Source organism: Daucus carota, chromosome 9 (genome assembly GCF_001625215.2).
Source record: "Daucus carota subsp. sativus chromosome 9, DH1 v3.0, whole genome shotgun sequence".
Lineage (NCBI taxonomy): Eukaryota > Viridiplantae > Streptophyta > Magnoliopsida > Apiales > Apiaceae > Daucus > Daucus carota.
This window is the reverse complement of record NC_030389.2, coordinates 27,682,086-27,700,053: the sequence shown is the minus strand read 5'-3', so window position 1 is coordinate 27,700,053 and position 17,968 is coordinate 27,682,086. Positions and strand designations below refer to the sequence as shown.

Below are 17,968 nucleotides of genomic sequence, written 5' to 3'. Positions count from 1 at the left end.
TTTTGAAGTCCTATCTTTTAGGGATGTTTAACCTTATATATTAGCCTATAAAATGCAAGTTAATGTATTTAGAACAAAAACATTCTCCTTGACTTAAAATTATCTTCTTTTCTCTTAATAAAAAAAAACAACACTTTTCTTAAAAATAATGAATAATTGGTCCAACCAAACCATAACAAAATGAAAGAGGAAACTAAAAAACTAAGTACATGTAGCACAATGGTAACGTTGAATTTTATAATAAAAAGATGGTCATCTTGTACAAGTAGGAATTTGTAGGGGTTTATGAGTTCAAGTTGGCAAACTTTGAGGATCAAATTGTTATTAACCTAAACTAAAATAATTTTATGAGATTAATATGAGAAATATTGTTTATGCGTAGGTCACAAACACTATTCCATGGAGTCTCGCTATCAGAGGATATAAGAGTCTCACTACCCTTTCTAACAAGGTGTACACCGATGAAAGAACGACTTTAGTTTGAGTAGTTTTGGAAACCCATGTAAAATGCTTAAAACAGTGAATGTATTAGAAGCAGACTATATTGAGTAGGCATTAAATGTTAATAAAGCCATTTCAGAAATACTCTAAAATGCTTGAATAAGGAATGTATCATAACCAAGCTAATGCATATGCATTACTGTGAGGGAGAGAATGATAGTTGGAGCTCTTTACTATATGTACTTTTCCCGCCAATCACATTTTTTTGTCTTTGTTTGTCAAAAAATAAACTTGGTGCCTCGATCATTTTTCTTGTGTGGTTCACCGACTTTTAAATTTGTCATGCCTTAATGTGTGCAGCCATAAAAAGTCCACTGAGAGAGGTCAAGTGTATTCAGTCACGTATTTCAAGGTTTGAAGTATCATATAGTTTAATCTTGGGGAACTATAGAAGTAACCATAAATCAATCAGCAAACGTACTCCCTCCATCTCATTTTAATAGTCTTGTTTGTTAAAAAAATTCCCATAATACTTGTCCTCTTCTTTACCCAATACAAAAATATACTAGTTTCTATGTTGACTATCACTGACTCACACAACTTTAAAAATTTATCATGCAAAAATTTAATAAAAATGGATAAAAGCTTAACTATTTTCTTGGGTAATAATGTTATTATAATGATAAAAATAAGAACAAGACATCACATCTAATGTTTTTTTAACATATGTGGAATTTGTAAATAATACTATTAAAATGAGATGGACGGAGTAATTACGAATCATGGGCAAACATTGATGCCCGTCAAAGTTGACACCGACACAAAGAGCATGATATTTCCACAAGTTTTATGCATTTTCTTAAACAAAAGTTGTGTACTCTATAAGAAAACAAACAAGAGACAGCGTGGAGTTACCCAGGTTGAGGCAAAAATAAAGGAGAGCATACCTCTATATCCCAGCAAAGCAAAATCAAACTTAAAAAGTAAAGGCAAGCTACAAGCTGCACAGGAAAACCTTAGAGCCCCTACTCCATATGCAAGATCATCGCTGTATAAACTATAAATAACTAATAAAAAAGATGGTTGATCAAGGAAAGAAGGAAATAAATCACCTTGAGAAATTTTATTCTGAAACTTTAAAATTGAGAATACCACTATATGCCATGTGCATTTAATCAGCTCTAGTGCTCTACTAACAAGGCAGGTGATATAACTGTGTTTCCAAAATTTCCTGCTTGCTCAGCCTAAAATCTGTTCTTCTCCTGGATGAAGTAATGAACAGATGCAGATACAAAGAAAATAATCAGCTGAGACATCAAGCTATTTCCTCGTAACACGCTACAATGGCTTGATGAATTGGACCAGTCATCTGGAACAACGGGGCAGTACTAGATGGTAATCATTTAAAGGAGCAAGGCAACAAGAAAACCCAAAGATAATGGTGGTATCCATATTGTCCATTACATAGAACACAGGAAGAGGGGGGTGTTCAGGACCAATGGCTGCACACAATCACTTGCAAGGAGTCTATAAGCTGATAGCAAGCCATAGATAAAATAAAAGCCGAGGAACACCCCAAGGATGCTAAACCATTTACCCATGGGCACCTCTTAATATAAATGCAATCACAAAGTTTGATCTGCTTTACTGAACTAAGACCATACGACAAAGAAAAATCTAAGTGCCTTGATATTATCAGATGCATGTTATCTGAGAAATTAAAACACCGAGGCAGAATAGTCCAAAACAGAATCTACTAGAGCTAAAGAAGAAGATTCACATACCCGAATGACAGAGCTAACAAGCTGTTCTAAGTATGACCAAGAGCATTTGCTGGGATATCCATTGTCCAAAAGGCTTTAAATTTAGGAATAGTAGAATTGTAAGAATTAAATCAAGAAAGATGGAGGATTAGGTTGCAAACATCTAACCAGGTACAAAAACATAAATGGAAGCCCTGTTCCAACCAATATATGGTCTCACAATTTGCTTCGTGTTGACTCTTATAAGTTATAATCATATTCAAAATGATTCTATATTATGTTCAATTTGTTTACTACTAATTCAGATATACAAAGTAAGATAATTACATGACTATGAGCATAGCAAGGAAATGTGAAAGTAATAGTACATGAAGTAGAACAATCTAATATATCAAGTAAATACAAAAGATTAAACTAGATGTTTGCTTCCTCTCAAAACCGGCAACACTAGCAATGGATTATCAATATACCCAACAACACTCCTAGTAGCAGCAAAAACTGCATCTTTAGAAGCCATAACTATAAAAGCCGACCGTTGGTTTATATCACAACTTCTAATAAGCACATACCGAACCTCGCTAAACTGTTGAAACAATTCCCGTAATCCTGGAACACTATACTGCTCACCAATCCTATCCCACGATACTTTAACCACTTTTTCCCTGTCCAGCCCGATTTGCCCGTCTTTAACAAATCTAGCAATCTCATCCCGAGCTTGCTTCTCGGCTAGCTTTTTCCTCTCAAGATATTCCTGCATCTCAAGTCGCCTTCTTTCTTCCTCCAACTCTCTTCTCATCCTCATCTCCTCCATCATCTTCCTCCGCTTCCTTTTCTCCTCACGGCGAGCTTTCTTCTCCAATAACTCTTGCCTCCTCCTGACCTCCTCCATCATCTTCCACCGCCTCCTTTCCTCCTCCTCCCGAGCTTGCTTCTCCGCCAAGTCTTTCTTCCTGAGATCAGCCATCATCTTCTTACGCATCAAATCCCGTAAACCCCTCTCACATTCAACTCGAAGACGATCATCGTAAACCTGTCTAGTATTTTGGTCCTTTAAAACATCATACGAGCTCTGAAGCTTCTGAAATTTTTTATGAGCATTCGGGTCATCTCGCCTTTTGTCTGGATGCAATTTTAAGGCCTTTAATTTGTAAGCTTTTACGATATCTTTGTGGGAGAGTTTTGCCCCTTGAACACCACTTGGTAGACCAAGAACAGCATAATGATCTATTTCCATTGTTGTGGAAAAGTGTGTGTGATTGTAGTAGTTAGGGTTTTATAGAAAGAAATTAGGGGAACTTTGTGATTCAAATTCTAATTGGAAAAGGAGAGTGAGAATTACAATTACAAAATCAAAGGCAGAAGCACTACGAAATTAACAATCACGAAACAAACCTTGTTTGTCTTTCGGCTTCACCCACTACTCGGCGATGTTTCTGTTTTTGCTATTCAACTTGGGAAGCCTGGAGAGTTCAAAGAGAGAGGAAAGCTACATTGGGTAGGGGTGTAATTAGGGCAGGACGTAATTCGAGTCGAAGTTAATCGAGCCGTGCCGGCTCGTTTAACTAATCGAGTCTAAATCCCAGCCCGAACTCGACTCGTTTAATTTCATGAGTCGAGTCGAGCCGGCTCGTTTAGCTTAACGAGCCGATTTTAGCGAGTCGGGCGAGCGGCTCGTTTAATTTTACACTTAATCGAGCCAAAACTTCTACCCGAACTCGGCTCGTTTAATTTCACGATTCGAGTCGAGCCGGCTCGTTTAATTAAACGAGCCAGAACTTTTGCCGAGCTCGGCTCGTTTAACTAAACGAGCCGAGTCGAGCCTACTTAAACGAGTTCTAGCCCGGCGAGCTCGCGAGCCGCCCGACTCGAATTACAGCTCTAATACTGCCGAGTAAAATCAACCTGACGCGTAAAATTTTTTTGATTTGGTTTTATTTTTTCCAAAACTTCGATTAATTCCGTTTTTCAGGTTTTGAATCGAAATAATATATGTTCGGTTTGATTTTTGATATAATATTTTGGTTTAAACTGAAATAACCGAACTTTTTATTACATATAAAATAAATATATTTTAGACTTTTTAAAATATCGAAGTTACAAAATATATTTTCAAAAATACGTTTTGCAATTGTTGCAACCACATTTGCTACTGATTAACTAAAATCAACCACAAATTTAATTTTAAAATTTTAATACTTGAAATCATATTTGGTTACATAATGACCCTATTTGGGAATTAACGGTTAGCTGTTAGCGGATCAAATTAGCTGTTTTGACTAGCGGATTGAATTAGCTGTTTCTCGTACAAGTGTTTGGTAAATAGCTGATTGATTAGTTTTTTCTGACAGAAACCAAAACCGCTAATCCAAAAAACTTCTCAAAGTAGCTTTTTCAAAATTAGTTTTTTTGATCCAAACCTCTATTTCAATCCGCTAACTACCAAGCACTAATATTAGCTTATTTAAGTGGTCAAACCTCTAAAACACCTCAAACTTTTAATTTTGCCCCAAACTTCTAATTTCCAATCAACTAACTCTACAACCACCTTTTTCATCTCACCACTCTCCGCACTCCCGCCTATACACACAAAACACCCATATATCTTTATATATTGAATTTGCTTCAATAAATAGGTACAAAGGTTACAAGTCTCTCGATAGCTATCAGGAATATGATTATCATGATGCACATAGTTACAAAAGGACCTAAAGCTTTGATTGATGTATATAAGACTGATTAAAGGGATCATTTTAAACATCCAAATGCCATATGTTGTTAATAAAAGATGGTTGTGCAGACATGAAAATGAGGAAGTCATCCATGGTTCACGAGACGAGTAGATTGTATATTCCGATTATAGGGTTAATTGATTGTAGTCCTTAATTGGTTGTGATTGTACCTGAAGCGGAAGTCCTCGCATCATCCGAATTATTTGGAATCAACTAAAATCAATTTATAAATTAATTTTTTTAAAAATTAAATTAGAATTGCACTTTCAGTTGCAAACTAGCATAAAAGCCCGTGCGAGGCACGGGCCTCTAGTTTTAGTTTATGTTGTTTTTTAAAATAATATTCATGTGTCGTCATATTATTTCGAGCAAATTATTATGTTTTATTCTTTCACAAAATATATAAATATGAAATGTAATATTCGCAACCTAATACTATTAATAGTAATAATAAATACTATATTTTTAAAAAATTTATGGATCAAAAATTACATTTGGCCTGGTTTTTCTATATTCAAATTTGTTAGGCTATAGAGGTCACTACCATATTATTTACATGTTCAAAATTATATTTGAAATTAATACTGAAGCTTTTAAATTTTAAATATAATATACCTCGTTGAAAGTATTTGTAATTTATTGTTGAAAATTATTAAATTATTTCATCTGATATAACCATAATTTTGATGAAAACTTGTTCTTGATATGTGAATTAGGATATCCTAAATCATGATTAGATGAAGATGTCATGTGTGGTCCGTGTTGTTTTATATTTATTTCTTCTTTTTTGAACATACGTTGTTTAATATTTAAGTGATACATGATGGGCAGATCATCAACACATTCTTTTTTAGCATATGTCGCATACACTTTGTATAAATAGAAATTGAAACACTTGTTGTATATAAAAAGACACATACCTTATTTTATTAAAAAAGCATCAATTGAACTACTAACTTATAATTGTACCGAAATTTTCTGACACGTTTGATGTGACTTACCTTTTTAATTTTCATATCATTCATATAGTACTTCAATATCTTAGATTTTTATTGTTAATTTAAAATATTAGATGATTATTATTTTGATACAGTATGTTACAATATTGTCCCGTTATAAAATTTTAATTTTTTATCATTAGTTTTCTGAGCTTGTTGATTAAGACTTTTAATGATTTGTCATGTAATTGTTATAAACCAAATCTCAAAATGATTATCCGGAATTTCAAATAGCAAAAACAGAGTAGATATGAGTTAGACCCCATAAAGTTCATAAAAACATGAAATATTTAGTTTAATCAGTCGTGTGGCTAATTTTTTAGCTCCGTGCAAACTCACATTTTTAAATATTTTGATACTCGTATTTCTTTGGGGTGAGTAGTGTAGCATATCATGTTCAATTGCTAAAAATTAAATCATGTCTTCGATATTCTGGATTATGGAAAAACATTCTTGTTTTAGTCCCGTTTAATCAGATATTAGTTTTCACCGTATCGCGTCGGATTATCCAGTTCAGAATTAATTATACTATAAATCAGTTTAATATGTAATTAATAATTAATTTAATTGTAATTTGAATCATTTTATTTAACTGGTATGTTATATATTGATGGGTGGCATATTAAAATTATAGTTTTAAGACTTTAATATATATAACTTAATCCTATATGTTATTTTATTTTAACCAAATAAAATTTATTCCTCAATTCTTTTTACGAGGTCTCATAAACGCGTTTTATTATTATTTGGTTGACTTTTTTTTTAACGTAGGAACCCGCAGCAAGGTAAACCGCACTTAAGCGACAGGCTCTGGTCCAGGAGGCATAATCACAAATTTCGACTCCCGAACCTGGTCCAGGAGGCATAATCACAAATTTCGCTCCCTTCGGGAGTCGAACCTGTGACCAAGAGGATACAAGTCCCCTCTTTAACCAGCTGAACCAACCCTTGCGGGCTTATTTGGTTGACTTTTGATTGACATTATAGAATTTTCCTTAAATTCACCTTCATATCAAAAGTTACAATATTTCAAATTCATATATCATCAAAATTACATCATTTAGATATATTTTCTAACATCAAATTTGATGTCTTTCTCACTATTCTTATATCTATAATTTTTTTTAGAAAAATATATAATTACACGTTAGAATTCTGAATTCATAATTTAAAATAAAAAGTAATCTAGCTAAATAAGAATATTCTTTGAGTTATCTTATTTCATGTTCTCCAAAATATTGTAATATCTTTATAAATCATCTTTTATAATTAAAAAAAACTAATATGGCATAGTTCATTTGAAAGTCCATCAATTTTTCCTTTCAAAGATGTTCACTTGTGCTTATTTCTCACATTCATGGCTTAAAATTTCTATAATATTGTGTTGGTACTCATTTAAACTGTTAAGTTAAATTTGAATTCGTTCATTTTTATTCGAATATGAATTATATATATTTCTAGAAATCTAAATCATGGTTCGAGCACAATAATTCAGATTCTTTTTCAATTTTAAATCTATTTACATAAATAATTAATTTATAGATATTAATCTATCATGTAAAAATAAGATATTGGAAAAAAATATAAATATAATACAACAGTTTTAATGTATGTAATTAATGATTTTGAATAACAAATTAATTGATTGCGTAGCTCAAGTAGTGTGAGTGTCATATTTTTATTGTAGAGGTCGTGGGTTCGATTCCCATCAATAACTCTTTTTTTAATATATAAGGAGGAGTTAGGTTCGGAGTTAGACTCGGGTTCGGAGCTAGGTAATTTATTTGCTCAGGAGGGAGGCTTAACACGAACGTGTTGGGCTATTATATATACTAGATTTTCTTACCCGCGCTCCGCGCACGGGTGTCTAGATATTGTAGTTGTTTTTTTTGTGGCGTTGGGAAATAATTTTTATGATTAAGAACAGAAAATCAAACCATCAAATAATCCAAAATTTAAAATTAAATTAAATTGAATAAAACGTCATTTAAAATCAACATAGTCCGGATGAAAAACTCAGTCTTATATATAAAGGATTTGAGCATATTCTCAAATACTTTATTACATTATTGTTTCATAAAAATCTAAATATTGTAGTACGATTATTCAGCTATCTTGAAGATGTTATAATCAGAGATCTAGCAGTAATACATATTTATCATGATTAAGCCTAGAACGACATAAAAACTTTATAAATTATTCTCGTATTGTTTTGAAATAAAAAATACAATTATATGATTCCGCGTGAATGATAAGCAAATTAAATAAATATCTATGTCTCACTGCTATATACCGCACTCAAACTTGGATTAACATAGACTGATACAGTAATTCATCAAGATTACTGGTGTTTCTAAATCGTCTTGATAAATATGAATCGCAGATATAACTTGATATCTAAAGGCTGATGCAGTAATTCATCAAGATATTTTACAGGAATATAATTTGCAAATATTGTGATATACTAAAATGGAAGATTACACATGGATTAGCAAACTTCGTTCAAAAAAACCAGATGAATTTACTTCGTCCATGATATGAAAACATCAGACTTATCACCCATTATTTCTTCATGCATCATATTTGTATTACTCTTGCAATTCTCATTTTGAGCAAGTGCAAGTTGGACTGTAAGCTCCGACTTCGGAGGTACTTGAAGAAACAATTTCACAACCAGGTGGTTTAGTATCCTTCCGTAGTCTTCCTTTCTTCAATGAGAGTATAGACGAATTTTTCCATCCTTCGTATCGATTATCAGCCAACAAATTTAGACATGTTGTTCCATGTATTGGTCAGACTACATAGTTTGTATTTTATCAAGCATTCAAAGTTGACGGTTAAAAAACACCGATTAGTTATCTCAATTAAATACAAATGCTATAATGTATGTATATATTAAGGGATAGTCAACGTAGAATTATAATTGATTCACTTCACTTGACTTAAATATAATCTTTCTAAAAATATATATAATATGTCTTTTATTAAAAATATATAAAGATTTCATCTCTACACTTCATCTATGTATATCATAAATCCTGAACGATACCACGTCAAGAAGTCCACGTAATTCGTTAAAAGCCACATCATAAAGCCACATATTTAAATTATGCCACATCAGCAGTGCCAACTCATTAGTTAATTCATATATGTCAAGTTCATTCCAATCCCACACATTACGCATGCATTCATGAATTTGTTTTTAATTGTCTTAACAAAAAATCATTCTCTTCCTAATTTTTAGCTTATTTTTTAAATGTAGTTATTGACTTCTTATATTTCTAATTTAAATATGAAAAGATTTCTCAAGTACTCTCCAAGATATGAAATTAATCATCATTATTTCTAAATTCAAAATCAAATCAATTCTTATCATCTATTTTAAAAATTCAAATTTACCGGTATCTCTCTCATCCTTTTTTTCCTCCTCCTCTCTATGTAGGGTTTCAAGCTCTATGTTAATTGAATAATTAGTATAACTTGCACGGGAATTTTATTTCATACAATTAATACTAACTGTAACAGACTTTACTTTACTTATTTTGATTCTTTTAATTGATTTCATATGTATATGTATATATTCATATATTTGCGTATCTATAATTGTAATTACTTTCTATTTCTCTCTGATTAAATATGGGTAGACTTCCTAAGAGCATCTCCAACGGCGTTAGCTATAATCGTTGGCTAAATTGGACCTGTAAGACATTATGTAAAATTTGCTGAACCTGCAAGACATTTTGCTTCAATGGTACTGGCTATATTGGTTGGCTATAACTTAAAAATAGTATGTTATTAATATTTTATTTTGTTAAAATAGAATATATCAGTTCAATATGGTAATAAATGATGTACAATCTTCCTACAGATTTTCTTACAGACCTGTAGAGGTTCGACAAATTTAGCCATCCATAGGAGGTTGGCTAAATTTATAGACAACAGGTGAGCATGGTTGGAGTTGAGTTTTTGGAGCTGTTGGCTAAATTTTTTTATTTTAAGTAAGCCAACTCACCTTTTAGCCAAGGGTTTTAGATGGTTGGAGATGCTCTAAGCACTCTGAAGACTTTATTGTATAATGTTGCATGAAAAATTAAAAATTCAAAAATTGAATTATCTCTTAAATTGCTAATCGCCTTTTCTGATTAAATATGGGAAGACTTCCTAAGCACTCTGAAGACTTTATTGTATAATGTTGCATGAAAAATTAAAAAGTCAAAAATTGAATTATCTCTTAAATTGCTAATCGCCTTTTCTTAAAATATTTAAAATTAAAATATGATTAGAAAATTTTCAAACAATAATTTTCTTATCTTTATACATTTAAATTATTTCACATTTACATGTATATTTTCGTATATCTACCTATTTTAATTGTAATTGTTAGCTTCTTATCTCTTTCGAATTAAACATGAAAAAACTTCCTAAGCACTTACAAGATTTTGTGTATGATATTGCATTAAAAATTCAATAGATTGAAAAGGCGATTACCTCTTAAACTGATATTTTCATAAAATTATATAAAAAATAATAAGGTATTAATGAATCATTAAATATGTTATACTTAGAAAAAATATGATTCGACTATTGTTTTTGTAAAGCATAATGTAATGTAAATGTAATTCGATAACTCAACACATCAAAAGACAGGAAACAATACGTAAGTATAATACAGGAATCTACAGGTTGGAGATTCGATACGAACAGACAAAGACAATCAAGATATCTGAGACGAGCATCCGTCCACTGAAAGAAGTTCATTAACATGTTCAAGCCTCAGTGAAGAATAAAGTTCAATGTGTCTGCTATCAAGATTGCCTGAAGATCAAGTATCAAAGACCAGAAGATTCCAGTATATTTAATTTGATTATTTGTAATCAAATTTATCGAAGCAACATCTAATCCGGAATGACTGATCAAGTATATCATCAAGCAAAGGATTCAAAGAATTATTTCAGTTCGAGTCGTTCGTGAACCAGACCAGTGCACAGGACGTCAGGACGTACGAAAGTATTCAGTGGATTCGATCAAAGGATTAATTGATCAAGTCAATCGAGCTGCTCCTGGATTTATTGCCAAAAGACATATTAATTAGATATATATGTATATATATATTAATTGTGAATTATTTGAATTTAAATAATTCAAGTAATTAATTTATCACAATTAATTAAATATATATATGTATATATTTAATTCGTGCAAAATGGAATGACTTGAGAAAATTCTCCAAGTCATTGCACTGTGTAAGAGTTGAGGCGCAAGGTTTGACCAAAGTCAAAACCTGCGCTTCTCCTCTTCACAGTATAAGTCTGTAAGAAGTTTCTAAGTCACTACATATGTGTGACCACTGATGGAGCGCAACCTTTGACCAGGTCAAAGGTTGCGACCCTAAATCTTGTCCCAGGCGCAACTTCACTCAAATCTTTCTAAGTCAAGTCATACAGGGGGAACACTCTAAGTGAAGAGGCGCAATGTTTGACCATGTCAAAGCGCAAGGTTTGACTTAGTCAAAACTTGCGCTTGACACTGAATCAACTCTGTGGCCAAGCAAATATTCTATCTCAAGTCACATATGGATGCACTGTACAAGCGCAAACTTTGACCAGGAGGCGCCAAGTTTGACTCTCACAATTGAAGACACTGGAATATACATATATGTATATATGGAGCGCAACTTAGCTATACATATATTCATATATATATATATGTATATGAAAGTGGCGCCAATCTCCTGTATTCACTTGGAGTTAGTTTTATTTTTATAAAACGAATCCGTCCAGGACGAACTTAAGTCGTCCAGGACGAACTCGTTAACCATGGTTAGATTTTGTAAAGCCTATAAATAGAGCTTTGTGTTTTCATTTGAAAACAACTACACACTTTGTAAGTGCACACACTATACACGTTCTCGAGAGTTCAATTAGAAGATCGTATTTATCGAGAGTTTGTAATAGAGTGATTGTAGTCTCTGCAGCCGACACTTGTGTTGGAATTTGTAGCACCCGAGGATTATTTCTAATACAAGAATATTCCCCGACTTGCTGGAGTTATTTATTTACGATTGATTTAACATGGACTGAAACAAAGATTATCCGCAATTAAATTAAATCGAAGAAATTGGTACGACGTATTCAACCCCCCCCCTTCTACGTCTGATTGGACCTAACAATTGGTATCAGAGCTCAGCTGATCGATATACAGATCTGAGATCCGTAACCAATCTGAAAAGCTAGCTGTCCGTACAATCGTAATTTTATCTGATAACAATGTCGACACACAAGTTAGGAATCAAAGTACCTCCATTTGACAAAGATGACTACAACAACTGGAAGATGAAGATGTTGCTGTACATCAGAGTTGCTAATCCCATGTTCATTGGGATTCTGGAAAATGGTCCGTTTGTGCCTATGAAGATTATTCCTGAATCTGTTGAAAATGGTGTTCGTATTGCACAGAAGTCTGTTCCTAAAGAGAAAAGTGAATACACTGACACTGATAAGGAATATGTTGCACAAGACCATAATCTGCAACTTATAATTGTTGAATCAATGACCAAGACAATGACACATCTGATACTAAGTCTGAAAACTTCAAAGCAGATGTGGGACACTATTGAGGCATTGATGGAGGGATCTGAAGAAGTCAGGGAAAACAGATACGATATGCTAATTGCCAGATATGAAGCATTTCAGGCAATACCTGGAGAGAACATTTCTCAAATCTACGAGAGGTTCATGTTGTTACTGAATGAACTCACCCTGCATGGAAAGACTTATCCACAGAAAGAGATAAACAGAAAGTTCTCATTTGTGATGCCACCCCATCTAGTTGTTAAGACAGAGACCATCCGGGAAAGAAGCGACTTCAGGACTATGACTTTGGAAAAGCTGTTTGGAAAACTGAAGACGTTTGAGATGGAGCTTGAACAGAGAAAGATCATATATGGTGGTGGATCAACAGAATCCAAGAGTATGGCCTTACAGAAGACCACTGCACTGATTGCTGATCAACCATACTTTGGTTATCAACAATTAGTTGAATATGGTATCAATGATCACACTGTTGCTCAGAGTGATTGTTCATCCATCAAAGCTGACTATCCTTCTACCATTACTGAGATTGTAGAAGCTGAAGTTGATGAAGTTTCTGAAGAACCGGAGAATGAGTTCTACACTCAAGAAGAGCTGGAGCAGCTGGAAGATAAGTCAATGGCTTATATGGCTGCAAGGTTCAAGCATATCAAGTTCAGGAAGAACCCCCGGTACAAGAAAACTTCAGGGAACAAGTTTCAGGGTAAAGGAGGATACTCAGGCTCAGGGTCAAAGACTACTGGCAGTTTCAAACCAAACATGTATGACAAGAGCAAGGTCAGATGCTACAACTGCAATGACTTAGGGCACTTTGCAACGGAGTGCAGGAAACCCAAAGCAGCTTCTGTCAGAAGCAACTCATATGATAAGAAGAATTCTTATGAGGATCTGAAGAAAGAAAATGAGAAGCTAAAAGCTAAGTTGGAAGCAATGGTGGCCAAGCACAAAGGAAAGGCTTACATTGCTGAGGGAAAAAGCTGGGATGACACAGATTCTGATGATGAACCTGTCCAGAGCAATTATGCATTTGCATTAATGGCTGACACTGTCGAGGAATCTCCATCTCAGGTATCTCCTGAAATTTCTGTTGATGACATGACTACTGCTGATTATAAAAAGACTATAAATGAACTAGGTCAAGAGATGTATAACTTGCACACTAGTTTATTAGCTTCAGAATCAGATAACAGTAGTCTTTCTCTAAAGATAGCTAAACTTGAAGAAAGAGTAGATGAATTAGCTTTAGAGAAACTCATTAACACTAACCTTAAAGATAGAATTGAATATCTAGAGAATAAGGAGAAGTGTAGTGCAGAAATTGAGGAGTCCCTTAGGTCTCAGATTGCTGACCTAGAAACTAAGCTTAGGGCCTATCAGAATTCTGCCTTTCTACAGAAAGAGATCTTGGATAGTCAAAGGGTTGATAAGAAGGTTGCTATTGGCCTTGACTATAGTTCTTTGGAAAGAGCTAAAAGAAAGAAGAGAAAAGAGAATGAAGGCATATTTGTTTCAGCAGGAACTGAGAATGCTCCTGAAGGAACAAATATACCTAAAATTCTGAAGAACACCAAGACCCCTATCTTTAGAATGGCTCAAACAGAACCTCTGATAGAAGAAGACCTTGTCATCAAGGAAGAGTTGAAAAATGAGGAAGTTGTTAAGCCTCAAGTAAAACAGGAATCACAAGATGTACCTTCTAATTCCAATATCAGAGATGACTCAGATAAAACTGGATTAGGAAGTACTAGTTCCAACAAAAAGAAGAACAACAGGAATGGCAAGTTAGATCCTAAGAACACCAACTCTAGGAATTCTAATGCTAGAAAGGTTTGTAATAATTGCAATTCTACTAATCATCTTACTCATGCATGTAAAGTGATTAAAGTAGATAATTCTGATTCTAGCATGCCTAATACTGTTAACATGAATGCTGTTCATTTGCCATGTGGTAAAGTAGGTTGCATGTTATGTGCTATGAATATGATGTCTGCATGCTTTACCATGTTGAATGCATCTGTTTTTGCACCATCTACCATGAATATGAATATGCCTGCACCTTCTGTTGCCCCTGTGGCAAAGACTGCTAGTCCTTCTAAGAAGAAGGAAACTCCCAACTCCAAGTCTAAAAGCACTTCTGCTAAGACTAAAAAGGAGAAGAGTCCAGTCACCCCTGAACAAGCACATGTTAAACCAGTTTCTGTTGATAATCCTGTTTCTACTAAATCACCTGGACCCAAGAACGTCTGGGTACCAAAGAAAGTTTAATCCATTTGTGAATGCAGGGCACAGGAAGGAAAAGAAAAGTTGTGTGGGTTCTTGATAGTGGTTGTTCAAGACACATGACTGGTGAAAAGTCCCTGCTCACAGATGTGGTGATGAGAACCGGCCCAATTGTAATCTTTGGAGATGACAGCAAAGGTTTTACAACGGGATATGGTAAGCTGAAAGTTGGAAATGTCATAATTGAAGATATCTCTCTGGTGGAAGGACTCAAGCATAATTTACTAAGTATCAGTCAGTTCTGTGACAAAGGATACGACGTAATCTTTCAGAAGGAAGTTTGCTTAATCCAGAACCGGAAGAACAAGGATCTTACACTCCGTGGTGTAAGAAAATCAAGTTTGTTTATAGCCGACATAGACTCAGCAAGTAAGGGGGAGGTCAAGTGTTTCTACACCAAGGCCTCTGCTGATGATAGTTGGTTATGGCATCGGAAGCTCTCACACTTGAACTTTAAGACTATGAATTCTTTAGTCAAAAGGGAACTTGTGAGAGGATTGCCACAGAAAGAATTCTGTCAAGAAGGACTCTGTGATGCATGTGAAAAAGGGAAGTCAAAGAAAGCATCACACAGAAGCAAAGGCATGTCTGACATTGGTTCACCCCTTCAACTGATTCATATGGATCTGTTTGGACCAGTCAACATTCCTTCTATATCAAGGAAAAGATATGCTCTTGTGATCGTCGATGACTACTCAAAATACACATGGGTATTATTCTTACATTCGAAGGATGAAGCAGCACTCGTCATCATTGATCATATCAAGAAGATTGAAAAGGAAGCAGATCTGCCAGTAAGGGCAATCAGATCAGATAATGGAACAGAATTTCGTAATGCTGTTCTTAATGACTTCTGTACTGATAAGGGCATCTCTCGTCAGTATTCAGCTCCAAGGACTCCACAACAAAATGGTGTCGTGGAAAGGAAGAACAGAACCTTGATTGAAGCTGCAAGGACAATGATTAGTCAATCAAGACTTCCAATCTATTTCTGGGCTGAAGCTGTGAGTACTGCTTGCTACACTCAAAATCGTACCCTGATTAACAAGGATTTGGATAAGACTCCTTATGAAGTAATGGCCAACAGAAAACCATCACTGAGTTACTTTCATGTGTTTGGTGCAAAATGCTTTGTGTTAAAAGAAGAGCATTTGGGAAAGTTTGATGCCAAAGCTGAAGAAGGCATATTTCTGGGTTATTCTTTGGAGTCTAAGGCCTACAGGGTTTATCTGATCAATGACGACAAGCTGATTGAAAGCATCAATGTAAGATTTGATGATACCAGACTCCCAAGTCTTCAAAAGGAAAATGAATCTGATTCTCTGGAATTTGAGAATTTAGAAGACATCTACTTAGGAGAAGATGAACCTGAAGCTGATATAAGAGATCCTAATGCAAATGAAGAGAATGCTGATCCTGAACCATCTGGAGGAAGTATTGGCAACAATACAAATGATCATCATGGTCACAGTGGTCAAAGTGGAGGATCATCAAATAGAATCTACATCAGCTCAGGGGGAGTAAGTCAAAGTGGATCCACTAGTCATCACACTCAACACAACTATGATTTTGGTGAATCATCAAGATTGAATCTGCCAAGACAAAGAGTATGGAGTAGAGCTCATCCTGTTGAACAAATCATTGGTGATCCAGACACAGGAGTGCAGACTAGAAGAGCAACTCAGAATGAATGCAACTTTGCTGGATTCTTGTCTCAGACAGAACCAAAGAAAGTTGAAGAGGCTCTAAATGATCCAGATTGGGTATCTGCAATGCAGGAAGAACTCAATCAATTCGAAAGGCAGAAAGTTTGGAAGCTGGTGCCAAGACCTAAAGGAAAATCTATAGTTGGCACCAGATGGGTTTTTAGAAACAAACTGGATGAAGATGGTATTGTTACGAGGAACAAGGCAAGACTGGTTGCAAAGGGTTATTCACAAGAAGAAGGAATTGACTATGATGAAACCTACGCTCCAGTTGCTAGGCTTGAAGCAATCAGGATGTTCTTAGCATTTGCTGCACACTCCAACTTCAAAGTATATCAGATGGATGTGAAAAGTGCATTCCTGAATGGTGATCTGGAAGAGGAAGTCTATGTTGAACAACCCCCTGGGTTTGAAGACAAAGAATTTGAAGACTTCGTTTACTTTCTCTTCAAAGCACTCTATGGCCTGAAGCAAGCCCCTCGAACCTGGTATGACACTCTTTCCAAGTTCTTACTTGAAAATGGTTTCACCAGAGGTATCATCGATAAAACTCTTTTCCATAAAAAGCATAAGGATGATATAATTCTTGTACAAGTATATGTCGATGACATTATATTTGGTTCTACTAATGATCTTTTGTGCGAGAGATTTGCTAAGTTAATGCAGAGCAAGTATGAGATGAGCATGATGGGAGAATTGTCCTTCTTCCTAGGACTTCAAGTCATTCAGAAGCCTGACGGTATTTTTATCTGCCAATCTAAATACATCAAGGATCTTCTGAAGAAATATGGAATGGAAGAAGCATCTACTGCCAAAACCCCTATGCCAACTGCTGTCAAACTTGATCAGGACAAATCTGGTAAGTCAGTTGACATCACGAAGTATCGAGGTATGATTGGCTCTCTCTTATACTTAACTGCTAGTAGACCAGATATCATGTTCGCAACTTGTTTATGTGCTAGATTCCAGGCTGATCCTAAAGAGTCACATCTTATAGCTGTTAAGCGTATTTTTAGGTATCTTAAGGGAACCCCCAATCTAGGGATTTGGTACCCTAAAGATACAGGTTTTAATCTAGTTGGCTATACAGATTCTGACTTTGCAGGATGTAAGATTGATAGGAAAAGTACTTCAGGAAGCTGTCAGTTTCTTGGACGAAGGTTGGTGTCATGGTATAGCAAGAAGCAACACTCCGTGTCTACGTCTACAGCGGAAGCTGAATACATAGCTGCTGGAAGTTGCTGTGCTCAAATCTTGTGGATGAGGAATCAACTACAAGATTATGGACTCATGTTGAATAAAATTCCGATTCTGTGTGATAACACGAGTGCCATTGCCATTGCCAACAATCCTGTTCAACACTCCAGGACAAAGCATATTGATATCAGGTATCATTTCCTTCGCGAGCATGTCATGAATGGAATAGTAGAGTTACACTTCGTACCTACTGATCAACAAATT

The 17,968-nt window shown here is 34.8% G+C and overlaps 1 protein-coding gene across 1 annotated transcript; it reads right to left on the bottom strand.

Moving 5' to 3' along the window:
• Window positions 1-2,568: 2,568 nt before the first annotated feature.
• On the bottom strand, window positions 2,569-3,714 carry LOC108200877 (vicilin-like seed storage protein At2g18540). Its single transcript, XM_017369143.2, has one exon. The coding sequence runs from the start codon at window positions 3,436-3,438 to the stop codon at window positions 2,614-2,616; it is 825 nt and encodes a 274-aa protein (XP_017224632.1). The 5' UTR covers window positions 3,439-3,714; the 3' UTR covers window positions 2,569-2,613.
• Window positions 3,715-17,968: the final 14,254 nt, after the last annotated feature.

Coding starts and splice junctions, on each gene's coding strand:
- LOC108200877 (XM_017369143.2), bottom strand. CDS start 3,438: ATGGAAATAGATCATTATGCTGTTCTTGGTCTACCAAGTGGTGTTCAA.